Source organism: Anoplophora glabripennis, unplaced genomic scaffold (assembly GCF_000390285.2).
Source record: "Anoplophora glabripennis isolate ALB-LARVAE unplaced genomic scaffold, Agla_2.0 scaffold439, whole genome shotgun sequence".
Classification (NCBI taxonomy): domain Eukaryota; kingdom Metazoa; phylum Arthropoda; class Insecta; order Coleoptera; family Cerambycidae; genus Anoplophora; species Anoplophora glabripennis.
Window position 1 is genome coordinate 31169 of NW_019416577.1, and position 23932 is coordinate 55100.

General features: G+C 33.7%; 1 protein-coding gene across 1 annotated transcript in view; it reads right to left on the reverse strand.

Annotated features, from left to right (window-relative positions):
• Positions 1-2170: 2170 nt before the first annotated feature.
• Positions 2171-23932, reverse strand: part of LOC108908091 (carbonic anhydrase 1-like) — a 31235-nt gene continuing 9473 nt past the window's right edge. Inside the window, exons 2-4 of the mRNA XM_018712013.1 lie at positions 22265-22300; positions 17927-18091; positions 2171-2449 (exon numbers count right to left, since the gene is read on the reverse strand). Of these exons, the coding sequence (XP_018567529.1) occupies positions 2307-2449; positions 17927-18091; positions 22265-22300 (344 nt within the window). The 3' untranslated portion in view covers positions 2171-2306. The remainder of the gene's footprint in view (positions 2450-17926; positions 18092-22264; positions 22301-23932) is intronic.

A 23932-nucleotide genomic window follows, 5' to 3' on the forward strand; every position in this document is an offset into this window, starting at 1 on the left:
GTCTTGTTGAAATGCATTTTTCACACAACATATTTATTATAAACATAGAATGTCTTGGAATATCTAAATACATTTTCGGATTTTTCTCAATGACGTAATTTTGCCTTCCATTTTGTGTACAAATGTACCCAACGTACTAGACTCGGTACTTGTGGATGTATGCGACGACGTGTATGTGCGAGCAACTCAGAACCACCCTCGTTTTTCTTTGATTGCCCGTCTATATTATTATTTAAATAAATTACTTATAGGTGCCTCTCGCAACGTATTTCGAAATTTTTGTGGACGGGAACGTTTAGATGGGGTAGAATTTATTTTTTCGACATAAATTTGAAAATTCTGCTCTAAATGTTTAAATAATAATATTTATAACCTCTTAGACGGGCAACCAAAGAAAAACGAGGGTGGTTCTGAGTTGCTTATAGGTCCCTCTCGCCGACGTATTTCGAAATTTTTGTGAACGGGTACGTTTAGATGGGGCAGAAATTTTTTCCAGCATAAATTTTATAATTCTGCTCTAAATGTTCAAATAATAATATTTAAAACCCTCTAGATGGAAAACCAAAGAAAAACTAGAGTGGTTCTTAACTGCTTATAGGTCCCTGTCGCCGTCGTATTTCGAATTTTTTGTGAACACGAACATTTAGATGGGGCAGAATTTATTTCCGGCATAAAGTTGAGAATTGTGCTCTAAATGTTCAAATAATAATATTTTACAACCCCCTAGACGTGCATCCAAAGAAAAACGAAGGTGGTTTTGAGTTGCATACCGTGGCTGGGGAAACCGTGGATAACATCACACAAACTTTTCATTTTTCGGTAATGAAATAAATATTTTATTCGGAGTCGATCCTGAGGTACTTTTGCAGCCTGGAACTATACAATATTTGTACAATCCTCGGTTTCGACCCATTTAGACATAAAAACAATAATTAACGACACCGTATGTATTAACACAGAATGGGATGAGAGCGAGCGCGAGCGGAGTGCTCTGCCAGTCGCCCGTACCCGTATTATAACGTCAGGCAATGGTTGCTCAACGTTTTTCCGCGCCCTGTTTTCATTAATTTATTTCACACATTTCTCGTTGAAACAAAAAATTGATTTTTGCCATACTAACCAATAAAAGGGTAAACTTCTGGAATATGCAAAAAAATTCTACTGAATGGGCCTATTTTTAACTAATATTGAGCATAGAAACCCTGAACCTACAACCTATGTCCAGTTTATAATAACAAATAAAGTATAGGTTAAATTGGATACCTTCGTTGTCATTTTTGAAAACCTGAATACCGCGATTTCAAGAGCCTGAAAAGTGAAACCTAAACTGTAAATTTTTCTTCCTAAAGTCATCAAATCACTAACATTCTCCAATTTCTTCAACTTAAGTATTACATAATCTAGGTATTCAGGTTTAACTTAACTGCTTGTAATAATCATCAAGAGCGGTAATGAATCCCGATGTGCTTTTTTGATCGTTTCCTCAAATTTTTTGACATGCCCTGCGGCTAGGTTTTAGGTTTAGATTTTCTAAGTTCAATATTACTCGATGAATCTCAACTACTAGAAAATAACATTAACTGTTTTCAATCGAACCGAATCAGATTGTTTTGTTCTACACTTGCTCGAGATTTTCAAAAACATGTAGTTTAGGTTTTAAGTTTGTGCGATCGTGGTATTCAGGTTTCATGGTTTATAATCTCTCTATAGTTACCAAAAATGATAACCAAATATTTTCAATGGACTCAGTACTTATCTAAACGTGATCATAATTTTTTTAATTTTATGTACTCAGGTTTGAGGTACAGGGGTTCTAGGTTCAATATTAGTTAATAATTGTGGAGCGCGATTGATAAATTTTAGAACAATTATGACATTCGATCTTGCCGAATATATTGATATTATGAAAATTAAAAGTGATTTTTCACTCCCCTTTGCTCCCAATTGGCACCATACACGTCATAACATTGGATTTCCAAAATATTCCAGTACACATTAAAATATAAATGACTTACGGAAGGTTTTGAGCCGTCAATCGTCTTTGCACGTGGTTTCAATTTTTGGGTAGAGGTAAATTGTAACGGACACAATATATTTTACATTTACATTATTTATTATTAATACAATAATTCAATTAAAATAAACGAAAAAGCTTGTAAATACTCCTAATTTAAATAAAGAATAGAAAATCATAAAATGAGGAATTCATTTGTACATTATTGTGAAACTTTTCAGATGATTCCACTCCTCAAATGTACATACGAGTTATGTACATACGTTAAAGACTCATTATGTTTCTTATATGTTTACCTATGGTTGTTAATCAGGCTCTCAGATCCTTCTGTGTCATTGACTCCCCAGTGGAAGTGTAGCTGAGTAAATTTATAATTTTCTCTTAATGGTCCTCCGTTTATTACTGGTAATTTTCCTTTGGATATTGAGAGAACAACTGCAAATAATTTAGGATAGGTCAGTTGATAAATAAAAGAAATCAATGTTAGAAATAATTAGGTAGTGATCAGAAAATTACAAAATTATGTTATGGTTCCTGACACGTATGGCTGATTACGTTTACAATTTTGATAAAACCGATGTTCACTATATTTGTATTGGTAATGAAAGACCCTTTTTTATTAGTGGACTGTATTTTGTATTAAATCAGATATAAACAACTTGTGAAGTAATCTGACAGGCTTGCAGGAGCCGCAGTTCGTAGGTCCTTTTTTATTGTGATCGGACTCGAAAATATGTATTGCTGTCAATATGACAGTAAACAACCTACTCACAAAAAACACGAAAAATAAAGCTGCTATGTCTTGACCATTAGACGTTGAGCCAAGTAGTCAAAAATGGACGGTTTGGTTTCCTTTCTGGGGAGTAAATATAACCTAGGTACTAATTCAGATACGTCATGAAGGCAGCATGAATGTTTGTGATGATACTTTGTAAAATTTGGTAGCTTAGTGGAGTTACGACCTCACAAAGATGGCCGCCGGGCGAAAGTCGTAGTTTACCATTCTAAAGTCTGGTTTCATTGGAGTAAGGAGTAAAAGTATCATAAAAATTTTGATTTAGCTTTAGCATAAAGCCTGGATCAATGTTTGGGATGATACTGTGTAAAAATCGGTAGCATAGTTCCGTTACGACGTCACAAATATGGCCGTCAGGCAAAAATCGTGATATACCATTCTAAGGTCAGGTTTTACTTGTAAGGAGTAAAAGTATCATACAAATGTCAATCCAACATAAAGCCAGGATCAATGTTTGGGATGATACTTTGTAAAATTCAGTAGCTTAGTGACGTTATGACGTCATAAACATGGTTGCCGGCCAAATTCCGTTTAGGTGTATTGGCAAAAATTATAATAATACAATATTACTTATTATAATAATTTAGTAATATAATAATGATATAATATAATAATCAATTTGTACAATACTAATACCAGTCTTGTTATTCCAATTTGCCTATATTTAATTTTTCTCTTTTTTTTTTTCATATATGGATTCCGAAGCAGACTTTTCACCATTGCCTAAAAAAGTAAAAATAACAGGTACAACCGATGAATGTATAATTCACTGTACCAGCGACAACAGCAGTTTGGTGACTCTATCATCTACCAAATCATGGAAAACTCTCTTGAACGCAGCGACAATAAAGAAACACAAAAGATTGCTGGAAATTGCAAAGTCAGTTACCAGAGAAGAATTTCCTACATTAAAGTACCACCGTCACTGTACCACTTCCGGTAGCATGAAAAGTGGTACTTCGCTTCTGCTGAGACGAAATACATAGTCTCACCTAACCCAAGAATTCTGCTGTCATTTTTTGATATAGCAGAGGCTTTGATCGTGCCACTGGATCTCAATACTACACATTGCACTAGTTCCTCACGTGTTCTACTTCCTGGCTTGTACTTCTGTTACTTCTCACAAAAAATGCAGATGAATGGTATAATGAGTCCTTACACAACCGCACTTTGGAAGATACTGATGGTTTATCCGGTAATGTTGCGTGCTGCTTAGCCGTAATACTAGCGAGTTTAGATTTCATGGCGAAGATGCTTGGACATTGACGGTAGTATTTTAATGCAGAAAATTCTTCTAACTGATTTTGCAATTTCCAGCAATCTTTTGTGTTTCCTTATTGTCGCTGCGTTCAAGAGAGTTTTCCATGACTCGGTAGATGATAGAGTCACCAAACTGCTATTGTCGCTGGTGCAGTGAATGATACATTCATCGGTTGTACCTGTTATTTTTACTTTTTTAGGCAATGGTGAAAAGTCTGCTTCGGAATCCATATATGAAAAAAAAAGAGAAAAATTAAATATAGGCAAATTGGAATAACAAGACTGGTATTAGTATTGTACAAATTGATTATTATATTATATCATTATTATATTACTAAATTATTATAATTTTTGCCAATACACCTAAACGGAATTTGGTCGGCGACCAGGTTTGTGACGTCATAACGTCACTAAGCTACTGAATTTTACAAAGTATCATTTTAAACATTGATCCTGGCTTTATGTTGGATTGACATTTGTATGATACTCCTTACAAGTAAAACCTGACCTGAGAATGGTATGCTACGATTTTCGCACCACGGCCATATTAGTGACGTCGTAACAACTATGCTACCGACTTTTACAGAGTATCATCCCAAACATTGATCCAGGCTTTATGCTAAATCAAAATTTGTATGATACTTTTACTCCTTACAAATGAAACTAGACTTTAGAATGGTAAACTACGATTTTCGCGCGGCGGCCATCTTTGTGAAGTCGTAACGCCACTAAGCTACCGAATTTTACAAAGTATCATTCCAAACATTCATGCTGCTTTCATGACGAATCTAAATTGGTAGGCTACATTTACTCCCGCGGAAGGACACCGCACATGCTCTGTGGCTCAACGTCTACATACCGCCAGCCTTGAAAGCATTTCAACACACTTGTATACATAAACCCATGAACAACAATCCAGTAAAAATATAGAGATACAAAGAATGTACTAAACATATCAGCAAAATATGAACTCAATTTTTAATCATTAGAGTCATCAAAAGGCAGTTCACATAACTGAGTCACGGCTCTTTTGAACACACCTTTAGCAGTTTTCACTGATACAACGCGGCACGTATTGTCACTTCCAGAATGTAACTCTATCACTCTAGCTAACTGCCACTTAAGTGGTGGTAAATTTTCGTCTTTGATCACTACCATAGCACCAACTTTGATCGGCTCTTTTGAAGTGCGCCACTTGCTGCGCTGCTGCAGTTGACTTAAGTACTCCTTAGACCATTTTGTCCAAAAATCTTGCACCATTTGAGTCATTAGATGAAACCGTTTTATTTTGTTTGGATTATAGGATTTTAGGTCTTCTTGGGGTAAAGCGCATAAAGACGTACCAATTAGAAAATGACCGGGAGTAATAATGTTCAAATCGTCAGGATCCTCAGTTACGGGAGTAAGAGGACGCGAATTTAAATATGATTCAACCTGGGCCACGACAGTATTAAACTCTTCAAACGTCAATCGACGATTACCAATAACTCTCTTTATGTGATACTTTGCAGATTTCACTGCAGATTCCCACAAACCGCCAAAGTGCGGTGACCTTGGTGGAATGAAATGCCATGTAATGGAGGCCTGCGAAAAATATTCCGAAAAAGCACGTTGATTGTCCGTGTCGCGTAAGAATTGATATACATATTTAAGCTCTTTATCTGCGCCTACAAAATTCGTTGCATTGTCTGAGTAAACATTTTTGCAGACACCTCGTCTAGCCACGAATCTTTTAAAACAACTTAAAAAGGATTCTGTAGTCAAATCTCCCACCAATTCTAAATGCACCGCATGTGTAGAAAAACATACGAATAAACAGAGATAACCTTTAACACTAGTATGCCTCTTAATCTTACTAATTTTTAACTCAAATGGACCCGCATAGTCTACTCCTACATTTGTAAAAGGTCTACTTGGTGTAACGCGATGTCGCGGTAAATACCCCATAAGGTGTGTTAAATCCCGAGGACGTACTCGAAAACATACTATGCAATTTCTCAGAAAACCTCGTATGGTTCTACGACCTCCTATAGGCCAGTATTTTAATCGAATATGTGCGAGTAAGGCTTGCGGTCCAGTATGTAAAAACTTATAGACTATAAGTTATAGTGATAATGCATTACAATGAGTTTTGTCAATTTATGTTTACTTGGCAATATAATCGGATGCATTTGATCATACTCCAAATCTGACTTACCTAGTCTACCACCCACGCGAAGAATACCCTGATTGTCTAAAAAAGGATTTAACGACAAGATTTTGCTTGTTTTAGCTATAGGCTTCGATTTCTGCAAAGTTTTAATTTCCGATACGAAAACCTCTAACTGAGCTAATTTAACTAATAAGTTACTAGAGTTTTGCAAATCATCCAATGTCAATTCTAGATTTCTGTTGCCCTTATTAATCTTTAGCCAACGTAAAATATACACTACTACCCTCTGTAACCTGCAAAAACTAGAATATCTTTCAAATAAGTCAACTGTAATTTTATTTACAAATGACTGCACTACCGTTTTTCGCTCCGGAACAGTTTCTACCCTGTTAATATTTGATTGAAGCCAAGAACCTTCGCTTTTAATGAGCCAATCAGGTCCTTGCCACCAAAGCCGACAGCTATGTAATTGCTCCCAATCCAAGCCACGCGATATAATATCAGCTGCATTACTCTCCGATCTAACATGCTTCCACAGCGACTCCTTTGTTAACCTCTGTATTTCTGCTACCCTATTTCCTACAAAAGTAGGCCATTGTACGGGTTCCCCTGAAAAACCAACACAGAACTACGGATGAGTCGCACCAATACGTAATGCTGCTATAATTTATATTTAATGCCTCAATGACTACTTGCGCTAACCTTGCCAATAGAAGAGCACCACAAAGCTCGAGTCTTGGAAGTGATATGACCTTCAAAGGAGCAACACGAGACTTTGCACATAAAAGATTGACATGATGGTTTCCCTCCTTATCTGTTGATCGAATGTAAATGGCAGCACCATAGCATACCTGTGAAGCGTCACAGAAACAATGTATCTGTACGTCGATAGGTGCAGCACATAGCACCTGTCTGGGAATGTCCAGCAAATCCAATTTTTGTATTTGAACCTGAAAATTATTCCAAGAATGCAAAATGTCCGATGGTACTTCGTCATCCCAGCCTAAATCTAACTTCCATAACCCCTGCAACATCAATTTGACCTTGACTATCACTGGACCTACTAACCCTAATGGATCAAATATCTGCGAGATCATGGAAAGTATGGACCTTTTCGTCATCTTGTTTGAAATTGAATCATTTTAAGGCTAACCTGAAAGTGTAAAGAATCTTTTCGAGAATCCCATAACAAACCTAAAACCTTTGAAATTCCATCGTCATTAGAAATATAGTACTATATACCTCGTTCTTCCGCATCATCCAGAACTTCCTTGTGACTAGACATCCATTTTCTCAAGACAATTCCACCTGACTCTAAAATTTGACTAATTTCTTGCTTTAATATTTTAGCCCCTACAATTGAACAGCAACCTTATAACAAATCATCCATGTAAAAGTCACTACTAATAATCTTAACTTGCCTCCGGAAACCTTACCGTGTTTTCTAACCCTAATTGTTGCAGACATCTAACCGCTAAATATGTCGCGCTAGCTGTACCGTAAGTTACTGTATTCATACGATAATGTTCAATTGGTTGATCCGATACAAAGCGCCATAAGATTCTTTGCAAATCTCTTTGATTTTCCCGTACCAAAACTTGGCGATACATTTTCTCAATATCAGCCGCTATTACCACCTGATGTTTCCGAAATCTTATTAGAATATTAAAAATATCTTCTTGCAGTTTAGGACCTACCATTAACCTGTTATTTAAGGAAATACCGTTGCTCGTTGCGGCGCTAGCGTCAAACACTACCCGCAGCTTGGTAGTTACCAGTGTTTCATTTATCACACCATAATGTGGCAGATAACATATAGCAGCACCTTGCGTATTTATTTCTTCCCTTTTACCGTCACTTGTTTGAGCCTCGACTTTGGACAAATGTCCCATTGAAATGTATTCCCTAATAAACTTATGATAATCTAGCATAAATTTATTATTCCGAACAAATTTTTTTTCAAGCTGACGAAATCTCTTCAACGCAATTTCATACGAATCTCCCAATCCCTGAATCCCTGACCGAATTGGTAATTGCACTATGAACCTACCATTTTCGTCTCTTTGTGTAGTATCCCCTAAACATCAATTCGCACTCCTTTTCCTCCTGAGACAGTAATCTTTTCCTGGGATACTCTTCTATTACCCAAAATTTCTCTAACTGATCCTGTATTGATAATCCGGATGCCAGATTACAGGACTGAACCCTTTGTACCGTTGTATTTTTTAATTTCCACTGCCGACACCGGGCCCTATATTATCCATCCCAACTCAGCGTTTTGTAAAATAGGCTTGTTAATGCCCAATTTTATTAGTCCTTCAACTAAAAGGTCCCAAAATACCGTAACTCCAAATAATATGTCAATTTTCCCCGTTCTTCCATATGACGGGTCCGCTAACGTAGTATTATCTGGAATTTTAAGTATGTTCGAGCAAATATTAGTTGAAGGCTATTTTTTCTACCACTAAAAATATTATCTATATAAAATATTTGTGATTTCTGGACTCATTCAACGCGCTGAAAGCTATATCCGCAATAAAATTGTTCACCCATTCTTTTCCATCAATTATCTCAAAGTCATAAGATTTGATTTCCTTAATATTGCAAGGGTAATTTTTATAGAAACTAATGACATATGATTTTCCAGCTATTGTTTTATAATAATTTGGATCACTGATGAGACCGTTTGCCATTATATTTAGAATTATGGAAGTCTTCCGCTTTATGTTGGTAAATTTAAAGTATTCTATATATGTTTTATCCACATTAACTGGAGGTTGACATTCCGCATCATCTTTTGCGATGCTGGTCCATCTTTTCGTGTTCTTCACTTAACTTGCAGCAAAATTCTCCGGATAAATTTAAATTTTCTATCCGTCGACGCAAATTTGGTGAACCCAACCATCACATGTGTCACACTGGATCCAATTGGCGGTTCTATCAAGCTCTGCTTTTTTGCAATATGGACAGGTATTTGGGTTGAAAATGTTGAAAATATCGTTCCTCTACGTTTAATTGTGTTAATTATTTATTTTTCGAATGTAATATTTTTTTTTAAGAGCAGATCTTTCGAAATTAGTGGGATTATTGTTCCTTTTTCTTTTATTCCACATTTCCTTTGATAGGAGGCCTTCTTCGTTTCCGATCAACTTCCTGGTACAATTTTTGTTAGGAATAGAAAGCTTTTCTTCCTTGTGTAGAAATAAAACATGGTCATTCAGCGACTGAATTTTTCCACCTTTCTACAGGTGCGTTGCTCATTTTACCATCCGTAAAAGTCCGCTCCAAAGAGGTAAATACGCTAACATATATCTTCTTTTAAAAATCATTGTAAGAAGTCGATATTGTGAAACTCATTTGTCTCACGTCCCTCCGTTTCATGCACTGATACGTCAACTACGATGGACTTAAAAAAGGTATAAAAAGTACCAGCTTTAAATAATGGTACATGTCTTTTCTCTTTTTCAAATTCCACTGGTAAGAAGAATGCCACTTTTTCCTCTACATCATTTTTTTCACAACATAATCGAAGTAAATCATTCAGAGCTCTTTTAAGAGTCACCGAATTTTTCTTACTCTGTAGCACTACAGAAAATAATTTAAACCACTGCCATATACCATTCTAGTGATTGAGGCAAAACACGGTCGCTACAATTTCCTTCATTTGTTTCGAAACGCTATAGTCTTTATAATGAGAATCGATATCAGTGGCCATTAGTTTGAAAATATGACAACAGCAAATATGTAGTGTAATTAAGCTCTTTGGAAGTTGGGCATCACATTGCAGGAAATTAAAACATATATTTAAGTAATTTAGTAACTCCATATTATTGAAGGCAATATTGACCGCATTAATTAATGCCTGACTGAAGCATGTTACTATTTGAGTTCTCAAAGAAGTTTCTTAAATACAGTTTTTAACAAAAACAAAATTAAAGGCACTTTGCTTAGGGACATTTTCACATTTTAAAATTAACAATAAAAAAGTTTACAAGAGTAGGGTACCCTATCCGGAGGCACACTGTATAGTGGTCTGATTTTTATATTTGTCTGCTTTTTTTAGAGTGAGTTTTGTGTAGGCAAATTTTTTTTTTTAAAAATAACCCTTTGCTTCTTTTGTATCAAAGGTTATGTCTTTGATTTTTTCACAAGTGGCGAAATATCCAATAAATAAGAAAAAGAACTTCTATTTTAGTAAAATAGTATATATTGCGAAATTGCCGTCTCTGGTTACGATTTTATTGAACTACTTAGTAAATTGTAATGTCAAATAGAAGACTCCGAAATTATAGAAATTGCGTCAATCATTTCAATAAATTGAATGATAATGAATTTCGTGTAAGCTAAGAAGAAAAATGAAACATTTGTAATGAGATGATTATGGTTACCTAATATGTCTCGCGTGCAAAATAAAGTAAATAAAAGACAATTTCAAGTAGGCACATGAAATATCTAAAACGTTACCATCGATCGTGACTTCTAATTAATAATTTATTTAGTTCTCCCAAGCTTCCAACTAGTAAACGACTGATAATGATTGATAATGAAAAAATTGTCGAACTTAAATTATTGGTATTGGTAATTATTATAAAAATAAGTACATAAATATAGTCAAAGCAGTGCAAACCATGTAGATCGATATAAGGAGGCCAAATGGAAATAACAGTATGCCTGTAAATAACAATTTTAATGCAAATAAAACAATGAATTTTAATATAAAATATAAGTTAGTAAGAAGGCTAAATTGTCTAAAATATCCTTTAGCAGAAGTCCTTGCCTCGTACGATTGGGCTTTTACGCTTCTTCAGCTGAGCCGCTCCTAAAAGTCTGTACCTACCAAAAATTATCAGTCCGATCAATCGGGTCATAAGCGCCTACGTCCGCAGCCGCGACATGTCTACCCCCGGGGTTACATGAGTGGGAAAACAAAGAACAGAAGATAGAGGAGCTCGGAAGATGTGGTCCCTGTCGACGGGGTTCAGTTGGGACAGGAGGGGGGTCCTACAAACCGTTCATACCGGTCCCATCAGTGGTTGGGATTGACGGAGAAGGGGCCCACCTTGACACGGCATTTTCAATTTTCGAATATGTGGCAAGGTATACTGGGTGATTCAGTTTGATATTCGCGGCCTCGTATCTCTTTTGTTTTATCAGATAGCTCTATAACAAACCCTATATATTTTTAAATAGCCGCTCAAACTCTATCAAATGACATTGTTAGATCGTCTCCATAGTAACATATGTTAAAATTTGTATATTCAACTGTTTTTGTTCAAATGGCACACTATATATTTTCTTATCAATTCTGGAAGATATTTTTTTCTGCATTCAGCTATATAAAGAAGTCTATAGTTTCATTAGAAATATTGCTAGAAAAACAGCAAAATAGATGAACCCTACTTTCAGTAGCTTTATTCTGAAAAATGATAGCCAGCTGCGGAAACAATTGAATTTTGATGTTTCTAAATAACGGTTTTTCAAAATAATTGACATTTTGTACCTACCTATTCTATCTATAACTAATTATTATTACTATAACATGAATACTTATAGTAATCAAGAAAAACTAGATTTGATTTTAATTTATGGAGAGTGCTGAAAGAAGTTTTTAAACCCAGAAGGGTAAGAGATGAAGAAGATTCGATAAAGATGTTAAATAGCCTGCTACAGATCTCCGGATCTCATTCCTATAGATTTCTTTCTTTGGCCTTACCTAAAAGAAAAAGTTTACTCTTCGCCTTTAAATGATATTGATGACCTTTTAAAAACAGAATAAGAGTAGAATTTCGGAGATTAAATGAATAAACACTAGAATGTGTTTGTAGAGAGGGAGTGATAAACAGAGCTATTCTGTGTTTGGAAGCAAATGGAGGTCATTTTGAACATTCGAAATAAGTATTGTTATCTTTACTATCGTATTAAAAATAAAATATGTTACTTTAAAAAACATAGTAACTTGTTTTCGCAGCTGCCTACCATTTTTCAGGATAAAGCTACGAAAAGTAGGGTGCATCTTTTTTGCTGTTTTTCTAGCAATATTTCTAATGAAACTATAGACTTTCTTACATAGTTGAACGCAGAAAAAAAATATCTTCCAGAATTGATAAAAAAATATATAGTGTGCCATTTGAACAAAAACAGTTGACTATAGCAATTTTGACATATGTTACCATGGAAACGATCTAATAATGTCATTTGATAGAGTTTGAGCGGCGATTTAAAAATATATAGGGTTTGTTATAGCTATTTGTTAAAATAAAAGAGATACAGGGCCGCGAATACCAAACTGAATCACCCGGTATACTGTTTTTTTCCAGAAATCTAAAAAGAACTTTAGGGTCAATAATAAGATGGACAAAATTGACGTAGCAAGCATCAATAAGTTTAATGGGGGCAGTGGAAATTCCAAATCAAATGCGTCCTAAAGGCAAAAGGAATTTTTGACGTAGTCAATGGTTATAAAGCAAAATCAGAGGAAACCGGAGATACATTAAATGCCTGGAATAAAAAAGATGCAAACGCAATGTTTACTCTAACGGCTGCCATGGAGTTATTGCAGATAACCTTAATTGAAAATTGTGAATCGGCTAAAGAAATAATGGATAAGTTAGATTCCACTTACGTGCAAAAGTTAGAGGTTAATAAAATGCTACTCTATGAGAAGTTTCATCAGTATAAAATGAATTCCAATGATTCGATTGCGCAGCCAATTTCGAAAATTGAAAGCATGGCGAAACAAGTCAAAGAGTCAGGAGAGACCCTGAGCGAGGCTGCTGTTATGCTGAAGGTATTGCCTCAAAAGTATAGAAACGCTTGGTTATCTCTTGAGGCGTCAAAACAAACAACACCGAATTTAACAGCATGTCTTTTAGACGAGAAAGCCAGTTTGAGTTCTTACGAAGAGATGGAGAGTGCACTGGCTGCAGTGTCGATGAAAGACGAAAAGAAGCAATTGAAGAAAAACTTTATATGTTACAAATGTCGAAAATGTGCCACATTGCTAAATATGCCACATTGCTAAATATTGCAGGATAAAAGTGAAAGAAGAGCCAAATCGAAACAGAGAAAATACAAATCGAGAAGGTACAAATAGACAAAGTGCTTTTATTGTAGAAGAGGCTGGAATGTCAACTAGTCAGAATGACATTGAGCTGACAGTAAATTATTCTGATACAGATTCCTGGATTTTGGACAGCGGTGCCTCAGCTTCTATGTGTTATGTGTTACCGAAGTGACTACTTTGCCACAATAGAAGAAGTAAATAGTTTGTTCTAGGGAACAATCAAAATCTAGCTGTCAAAGTAACAATAAAAGTGCAAAAGTGAATAAACAATCGGTGGTATGATGCCTCAATAATTGAATGTTGTATGTGCCGGACATAAAGAAAAACCTTTTCTCTGAGGCTGTTGTCACTAAAAAAGTATGACAATCGTGAAGAAAGACTGACGCAAAAATTTATTATTCTTTCGGTCTTACGGCCTGTGCAGTTCGTGATATAAATAACATTTACCAGCTACTGTTTTGTACTGTAACTATTGAAGGGAACTCAGTTATCATGAACTCGTTAAAAACAAGGCACGAGAGACTTGGACATTTAAATGTGAAAAGTTTGCGGGAAACGGTGTCAAAGAAGCTGTTAGATAATGTTAACTTTAATGATATAGATAATTTCTTTTGTGAAGCTTGTTTGTATGGCAAGCAACACAAAATGCCATTCAAACAAAAGGAAGTTACAAGAATGGGAATTGGAGAAAAATTTTTTAGTGATGTATATGGACCAATGAACTGCCATTCAGTACAAGGATCAAGATATTTCCTCATATTCAAGGATGATTATTCCGGATATCGTGCTGCTTATTTTATTAAACATATGTTTGATAAAATAACAACAATAACAACAAGTCAGATGTGTTATATTGCTTTAAATAATTTTGTAGTAAATTAAAAACTAAATTTGGACGACCAATGAAAGTATTCCTTGTAGACAATGGTACCGAATACTGTAACACTGACTTTACAGACTATTTGCACAAAGAAGGTATCGAACTGGAAACAACTGCACCTTATATTCCACAGCAAAATGGTAGAGTAGAGAGAGATAATAGACAATTGTAGAAAGTGCTCGTTCCATGATGCATGGAGCTAATAGTCCAACATATGTGTTTGTAGACAGAAGCTGTCAGTACAGCTGTGTATATCTTGAATCGTACACAAACCAGTCAAACTCCAAATTCTACACCGTTTGAGCAGTGGTATAGTAAGAAACCGATTTTAATACACATAAAGTCAAGCTTACGTGCATGTTCCAGACCTGAAACGTACGAAGCTAGAAGCGAAAAGCAAGAAATTTAGTTGGTTACGAAAATGCATCAAACAACTGCCGACTCTTTGATCTAAAAACTAAAATGGTTGTAATATCAAGAAATGTAATATTTAATGAAACTATTAAAGACTTAAATTAAAGTGAGCATGAAAATAATGTGAAGATAAGTGCAGGTGATGAATTGTTCGCTCAAGAATATGAACAAGAGAATAACAAGGGAGGACAAGAAAGTGAAAATCAGATGCATATTCCAGAGGAGAATATTGTCAAAGAAGAAAATATTATTTGAATTAAATCTTGCAGAAATTGATGTACTTGATGTACAAAGCTACAAGGAAGCATTGGAAAGCAAATAATCTAATCAATGGAAAGAGGCAATACCTGAAGAACTTAGAGCATTAAATAAAAATCAGACTTGGGAACTTACAAAGTTGCCTGAAAATAAATCACTAATAGACTCGAGATGGGTTTTTAAGGTTAAGAGAACTCAAGACGGAGAAATATCTCGTTTTAAAGCAAGACTTTGTGCAAAAGGATATATTCACAACAAAAAGGAGTGAGGATGTCAACAGTGAACCAGATCAAGTATGCAAGCTAAGGAAATCTCTTTATGGTCTCAAACAAATGGGTATATACCGGAAACCTGAACGGAGTAAAAGTACTTCTAATCATCTACGTAGATGATGGGCTGGTGATTTCTTCGGAGATCAACAGAATTCAGAAAGTTTTAGACATTTTAAAAGAATAATTCGAAATTACAGAAGGTGAAGTTAACTATTTTGTTGGGTTAGAGATTTCACAAGATAAAGTTGATGGTTCGATTTAAATTAGTCAGGAACATTATATCAAACAAATAATCCCACGTTTTGGACTTGATTATGCTAATCCGGTCAGTATCCCAGCTGATCCACATACTGATTTGTCCGTTGACACAAGTTCTTTATTAAATGATGGAGATATTCCATATAGACAAGCAATAGGTTCATCAATGTTCCTACAACTAAAACCGGTTCTTATGTTAACACGAACGGATATAGGTATGTATTTATCATGTCACGTGTTGTTCGTGAGGTGACATCCGTAATATCATCTTTAGTGGGATAGTCAAGTTGCGTTATACTCCAGTCGGCAGAGGCCGAAAAGTTACTGTTGGTGACATTTTCTTGATAACTCGGAAATAACTACACAGGTCTACTTTAAATGATGAAGTATTTTATCAGGAAAAAAGTTATTAACAATTTAATCGTGAAAAAATTTTTTTTTTTAGTATTTTTCTTTAAATAACTCAGCGGGATGACTTTGTACGAAAAAATGATTAGGACATGATTTTGTTCGTAATAAAAATAGCTACAAAATGGCGGTGGTCCGATTACGAAATTTGCAATAACAAAGCCGTGAGATTGAAAAAACGGTATAAAACGCCAATTTTTTTAAGTTGCTGTAAAAATGTCAATTATAAACAAAAAGTGATAAAACTTTCGAAAACTATAGTTCAATATATATACAATAATGACGCTAAAGCCGAAAATCAGGAGAGCAAAACTTTTTGTTCTATAAGGTGTTATACATTCATCGGCATCTGAAACTCGAAACTTTGCCAAATTTGTTCGAAGCTTTGCTGACACTTGAAATTTGGTACACACATAGTGTAAATATGCAGAAACCAAAAGCAATTTGCAAAATTCAAGTATCTTCATTTTTGCAGTTTTGGTAAGGTTTTATACGTCACCCTAGTTTTATACGTCACCGTTTTTTTAATTTTTGGACGTATATTTATGTATATTTATAAAATATTCCATTACGGTAGATTAGCCAGCATAATTACCTACAATTTAAAAAAATATATATTTTCATCGTTTAGATCCTAAGCTACTTAACATTTTGCGCCTGTTAGCCGTAGTCGTACATTATTCAACATATTAACATAAAACAAAATCGTACGTGTGGGGTAAACCTTTAACTTTAAGTAAACAATTGTTTAAATTTACTGTTGCATATTTCTAATAGTATACAAGCGCCGAAGAGCGGAGCTCGCGCTCGAAAATGAAAAGTTAAAGGTTTACCCCACACGTACGATTTTGTTTTATGTTAATATGTTGAATAATGTACGACTACGGCTAACAGGCGCAAAATGTTAAGTAGCTTAGGATCTAAACGATGAAAATATATATTTTTTTAAATTGTAGGTAATTATGCTGGCTAATCTACCGTAATGGAATATTTTATAAATATACATAAATATACGTCCAAAAATTAAAAAAACGGTGACGTATAAAACTAGGGTGACGTATAAAACCTTACCAAAACTGCAAAAATGAAGATACTTGAATTTTGCAAATTGCTTTTGGTTTCTGCATATTTACACTATGTGTGTACCAAATTTCAAGTGTCAGCAAAGCTTCGAACAAATTTGGCAAAGTTTCGAGTTTCAGATGCCGATGAATGTATAACACCTTATAGAACAAAAAGTTTTGCTCTCCTGATTTTCGGCTTTAGCGTCATTATTGTATATATATTGAACTATAGTTTTCGAAAGTTTTATCACTTTTTGTTTATAATTGACATTTTTACAGCAACTTAAAAAAATTGGCGTTTTATACCGTTTTTTCAATCTCACGGCTTTGTTATTGCAAATTTCGTAATCGGACCACCGCCATTTTGTAGCTATTTTTATTACGAACAAAATCATGTCCTAAGCATTTTTTCGTACAAAGTCATCCCGCTGAGTTATTTAAAGAAAACTACTAAAAAAAATTTTTTTCACGATTAAATTGTTAATAACTTTTTTTCCTGATAAAATACTTTGTCAGCAAATTAGCCTGTTATTGTACTCATCATTTAAAGTAGACCTGTGTAATTATTTCCGGGTTATCAAGGTTTGACACACGCCGAACCTCTACCAACTGGACTATTAGGTCTAATTGTAAGGTGCGAAAAATAACTATACTTTTCGAGTTACCTCTGATGACAACTATGACAACATAACTTTGCAGTATTTTTATCCAATCGAATAATTTAATACTAAGTTACGAATAATTGCTAAGTGATGGTTATATATTTGTTAAAACGAAATCAGGTATGGTATTTACACATACAGGGTGTCCGAAAATAGTGCGTCAATATTCCTGAGGGTTATTCGACACGAAAAATTTATGCTATAATATATTTTTTCGAAAACTCAAAATTAGCGGAGTTACAAGGCGTCAAAATAATTTCTAATTAATTTTTTCTAGTAACTTTTTTGCTAGTGTACCAATATTCTTCAATTTTTTTTGTGCACTTATCACTAGTAGGTATCCTTTGGTATTCACGTTCTCCCCCCCGGAATATTGACGCATCATTTCCGTACACCCTGTGTTTGAATCATACTCATATACTTACCAGTGTGCCCATTATTCAGTATCTTCACTTCTTTCAGATTACTATTGAAATGATCGAATTTCAGTGGTGGAAATTTTATTATTTTTACATTATCTTCTTCAATATCAATTGGACTTTGGTGTTTTCCTACACATTTACTGTATTTTTCGGACCAGTGATTTGGACCTGAAAAGATTCAAATATATAGGGTGTCCCAGAATTATGTGTAGAACAGAAAATCACAGATTCGTGGGCTCAAAATAGGCAGATATACCTATATCCAAAATCACTTTGTTTGGCTGCTAGATGGCCTCAAAGTTCGTGAAATTTTTTTGAATTTTGTAAATAACTGGAATATGTATTAATCGATTTTAAGTATTTTTGGGGTGTGGTCTTTTGCTTCCAATCTACAAATTTTGATGTTATAATACAACTCCTACAAAATTGATATATGGTTATGAAATATACAGCGATTGGGAAATGTGTTCTGTAACCAGGTCCTAACAGTTACAGCAGAATGCGCCGGACAATCGTCATGCTGAACATAAAAACAATTTCAGTAGGCAGTGGTAAATTGTCCAATTCATTAGTAAAAAACGTTTGGAGCATATTCAGGTAGCTGTTTCCATTACATGTATCTTCAATTATTCCATAAAAGGATCCCGAATACCAAACATTTACTTTTTTGAAATATTGCCGCCTAGATGGTATTCTAAAATGAGAATTCTCGGTACTCCAATATCGCAAATGTTGTGAAGCTACAATGTCATTTGTAGAAAAAGTAGATTAGTCCGAAAACATAGGTAATCTGTTGATGGAAATTTCGTTCCATACCTCCGACAGACAAAAATCGCCTTCCTCGAAAGTGTGGTTGTGAATTGGTTTGTATGCCAGAATTTTATTTTGTTTCAAAATTTTTTGTATGTGTCTTTTTCACAATTCCTAAGTATTCTGAGCGTCTCCTCATTGACGTGGTTGGATATTCATTTACTAACTATAGAACTAGCACAGTAACGGCATCTTCATTATCATAGTTTTTCTTTTGCCTAGGTGTTTTTGCCAGTGAACCGGTTCTCAAAAATTTTTGAACTACTTGTAATGACGACTGCACCACATGCACACCTAGGTATTTTTCATTGAAATCTTGAATTACTTGACGATAATAATTGTTATTACCCTTACCACTGTATTAGATATATTTTTTTGCTGTAAAGTTAGCATTTATCTGATAATTAATTAGGTACCTACTGTTGAGGGTTTTTAATGAAGTACAGTGACACAAGTGAAGAATAAAATGTCATTTTATTCACAACCTTCTATTTGAAATAAAAAAGATTTTCCTCTTATTCACCCTAACCGCGGACGTAAATATTTGTAAATAATCAAAGTAGGCCAATTTTTCCACAAATTGAAATTATGTCACATCTTTTAATTTGAAATTTTTCCTAGTGACACTTTTCAGAAATATTAAAAATAAAGCTAGTTTATTCTCGTGACATTTTAAGATTTCTTTATTTTCTGGACATGAAATGTTAAGTTTCACCATAGATAGCAACCTCATTTTAAATTCAATCAAAACTTTTTTCCGTAAAATGTAAAATAAAAAAGTTTTTCCTCTTATTCTCCCTAATCGCGGACATACTGTATATATCAAACACTTTTTTTATTCTACCTCCCATTTCAAATTTATTTTCCACTCAACCCATGACTTATCACTTACATTACATAACATGATTGCAACACTATTCATTACGACTACGACAACACATTGTGAAGAAACATATATTTAATTATACATAGTGTTTCGCATAAGAACCGACACAGAGCAGGGACATATAGAGGAACCCAAAATATGGTGATTTAACGCAACTAAGCTGCACCTGAGAAGTTATAGGCCTTGAAAATGGGGTTTCAAATTTCGAAAGAAATCAATATTCCAGTTATACTTGAACTTATGACCAAAAGAGTCTAAAGTATTTACGAGTATTGTAAGCATACTCTTTTGGCTATATCTTTCTTATTAATACAGATTGATCTATCAAATCTGATATCACTGTAATGTTAAAAATATACAGGGTGTTCTGTCAAAAAAATATAAGATTGGCTTGAATCTGGAATCCCGAAATGCAGTTATTTTTTAAGTGGTTTTTTCTACAACATTAGCTGATACAATATTTTTTAAGTACGAAAGCAACAAAGGTAAGAGGGGGCAAGAAGAAATATCATGTTTTTATATAAACGAAAATAATTATTAACAAATATTTCTGTGTATACATACCTAAATAAATAATATCCAATATCCATATACTTATCATAAATCCAAACAAAATAACTGAATAGCTAAAACCATAGCTGGGAAATTTTTTCATTTTGCATTTTATTTTCATTGACATATTATTTGTTTGAATCTGATAATATGAGAAACTATTAATGTCGAAAATCGCAATAGCATGTATGGATAGAATGATATCAAGGTGAGAACAAAGGATATTCAATCAGATTGTAAAAATGGAGAAATTTTGCAAAACTAAAATAAAAGCGTTATTTCTTGGAAAATAAAACAATGTATGAAAATAATTTAACTGTAGAAACAACCGTATTATATAATTAAATTATGATAAATATATTTGACTTTTGAATACCAGTTTTGTAATTAACATTACTTTTGTTTCATTCCCTAAATCAGTCTTTTCTTGTAATTTGGTCCTTTAACTAAAATTTTAGTTTAATCAAAATTAAAAGAATGTGTTTATCTTTCTATGTTTCTTCTGATTTCTAAATTTTGTGAAGTCTAACTTATTACATACATATATGTTGACTATTGCAATCATTAGATAGGCTAGAGTACAGAACATGGGAATTAGGTATTAAAACAGTAGTTTTACTGTTTAAAGGCGTAAACAATTGTTTCAATTGATTAACAGATTTATGAGCGACAGAAGTATTATATTTGGGTAGGATAAATTTATTTTTTTTAGACAAACATTGTATACCTATATGGTAATATAGTATATTGAAAGTTTGTAGAATTTTTGTTAAAAATTATTGTTTTTTTCGTTGTTAATTTATTATAGAATTAGTTAAGTATAATGCTCTATTAATTAAACTAATAACCACACTTTTTTCGTTAATTATAGGATTATAAGAATTATAATTTAATATCTGCCAGACAAAGTATGTTTTATAAACCATTTATTTAAAATTTTATTATTTACACGCAGTAAAGTTATATCAAGAAAATTAATTTCATTGTTGTTTGAGATTTCGACAGTAAAGTCTAATTTAGGATGAAAACCGTTAAACGTATTTAAAATATTATCAATTTTGTCTTTAGCAAATTTTTGTATTCTACGTAAAAAAATTAAGTGCCGGAAAAAATACAACACCAGCAGCTATAGGGGTTACCCAAAAATTTTAAAATATTGGGTTTCTCCAACGCCAAAGCCCAAAAATATATCGAAAATCTGTTTTAGCCGAAAATCACGACTTTCTTTCTTTAATAATGAATGAGATACCATGACATTGAAAATGAGATGCGCTGTACAGGACTATTCACAACATTTTATTTTTATTTTTTACTTTCGTACTTAGAAAAAAGTGGTATAGGTCAAAGTTGTAGGAAACATTCTTGTGATTTCAAATTATACTTAAAATGCAATTAAATGTAGTATTTCGGAGATACAAGCTAAACTGTAACATTTTTTTGACAGACCACCCTTTATATTTTTACACATGTGGCAAAGCGTTTCTTTAACATTACTGTGATATAAGGTAGATAGATCCATTTATGAGAGGAATATGGCCAAATGAGATAACTTTTTGTTTATATTAGTTTCTCTAAAAGTTTATGAAATAAGAAGGATTTAATCTGTATCACAATACTGATTTATTTGAAAATATATTTTTTAGGTTGGATAAAAACATAAATGTTTTAAGGCAGTTTTCTCGAAAACTGTAGGAATTATAATATCCTATCAAATGAATATTTTTTATGCAGAAATGACGCCAAAAAAAAGAAGGAATTTATCATAGTATTTTAATAATATTTAATACATAAACTAAAAATTGTTTCCATTCTAAATTTTGTGTTAAGCGGTACTCGAAAAAAAAAAACGAAAAATAACTTCAACCTGTATATTTTTCCACAGCAACATTTTACTTAGACATATTGGCCCTGTTTATAAAAATATATCATTTAAAAAATCTTTAAGTTGTATCTAGCAACCTTTCTGTGAAAAAAGTTCATATTTACATTCGACTGCCACAAAACCTTCCTATATCAAGTAGCATTGGAATAAGTAGCTGATTTGACTTTTTTCAAATTATGATATAAAATAACGATTAATGTATAAAACTTACCTATATTTCCGTCATAGCCGAAATCTTGACAATAACCTAAAACAGCAAGTTAGTTGGAAATTAAATAAATATATGTAGGTTGTCCATTCAGGATGAGATTGCAGGGTACAATAATAACATATAGAAAAAAAACTAATATAGGTGGTTGAACAGTTGGTTGGTTGCGCTATTGTCGGTTTAGGTTTCCCGACGTTTCGAAAGACATATCACTCTCTTCAGAAGAAGAAATTTTGAAACTCAGTTTCTTATTTTATCCTCAGACGAACATAAAATACTTTCTTATTTTTTTTTAACGCCGTTTGAATAATATGTACAACATAGGTCCCCTTGTACACTCGACGCAAGATAAAGGTTTCCAACCTAAAAGGCATACTACTTTTAAAGGCGCGAGCCAGTAGACTATTAATAGGAATTTTGGGAGGCATCAATAACTAGGGGTGTGTCATATTCTTTTTGTGTGTAGGCACGTGTGTAACGACACATAACAAAAAATTGCAGGCCTGAAGTATATGCATTATAAAAAGAGAAGAGTATACAAGTTTTGAAATTATTTTGTCTTGCCACAATAATTTTCTTGTCCCTGAGAAAATTAATATTTTGTATAATTTTGTATAAGAATTTGTGTCATATTCTGCAGAAAGGTCATGAAGGCAACAAAATAAAAAAATATTGTAGACTACAGTTTTATTATAACTTATACAGTTTCGGGAGGAAAGGGAAATATATTAAGGACGTGTTCTGGAAGTGAAAATAAGTAAATAAGTTTATGACATTATGGGTCCGGAAATGTTTCCTTTCTGAGATAGATGTCTAAAGAAATTTAAAATCCGATTTTTTTCTAAATATCTCGAAAACGATTTAAGAATTACACTACCACTGTACTAGACACCAAAGCTCAGTGAAATATCTTAAATCGTTTTCGAAATATTTTGGAAAACAGGATTTTTTAAAATTTACATCTATCAGAAAGGAAGCATTTCTGGGCCCATGTGTTATGAACTTATTTACTTATTTTGACATCATTTTATAAACAATGAAAAAACAAAACAGTCTAATAATATATAACCACCATCCGAATCAATAACGGCTTGTAATCTGTTTGGCATAGATGTAACAAGGCGTCGTATACAGGGTGTTAAAAAAATAATGTAAAATATGTAAGGAGGTAATAGTATGAACCAAAATAAGCAGAAAAGTCTCAAGTTTTATGTTTTTAGCCCCTTTTTTTATTTTGCAAAAATGTTGTGTATTTTCTTATAATAGTTGATGTTTAGTGAAATAAACAGTACGTATTTGACAGTTGTTCTCAGTGCACAAGTTTTCTTTCGCTATGGCTGGTTACTCTAACGCAGAATTAACAGACATGCATTTCATGTATGGTCGTGCTAATGGGAACGCCACCGAAGCGCGACGTCTTTATGTTGACGCTTATCCAAATCGCCAGATTCCTTCACAACGCATGTTTGGAAGAATTCACCAAAGATTGCGTGACACCGGTTCCTTGAGCAAAGAGTGCCATTTATCCGGAAGACCAAGGTCGGTATCCACTCCTAGAGCAGAAGAAGAAATTCTAGCACTGGTAGAGCAGAATCCAGGTACGAGTGTGCGGAGAATATCAGCCGAGGTAGGAATTAGTGGTCCTCTTGTTTGGAGAATCCTTCACGAGCA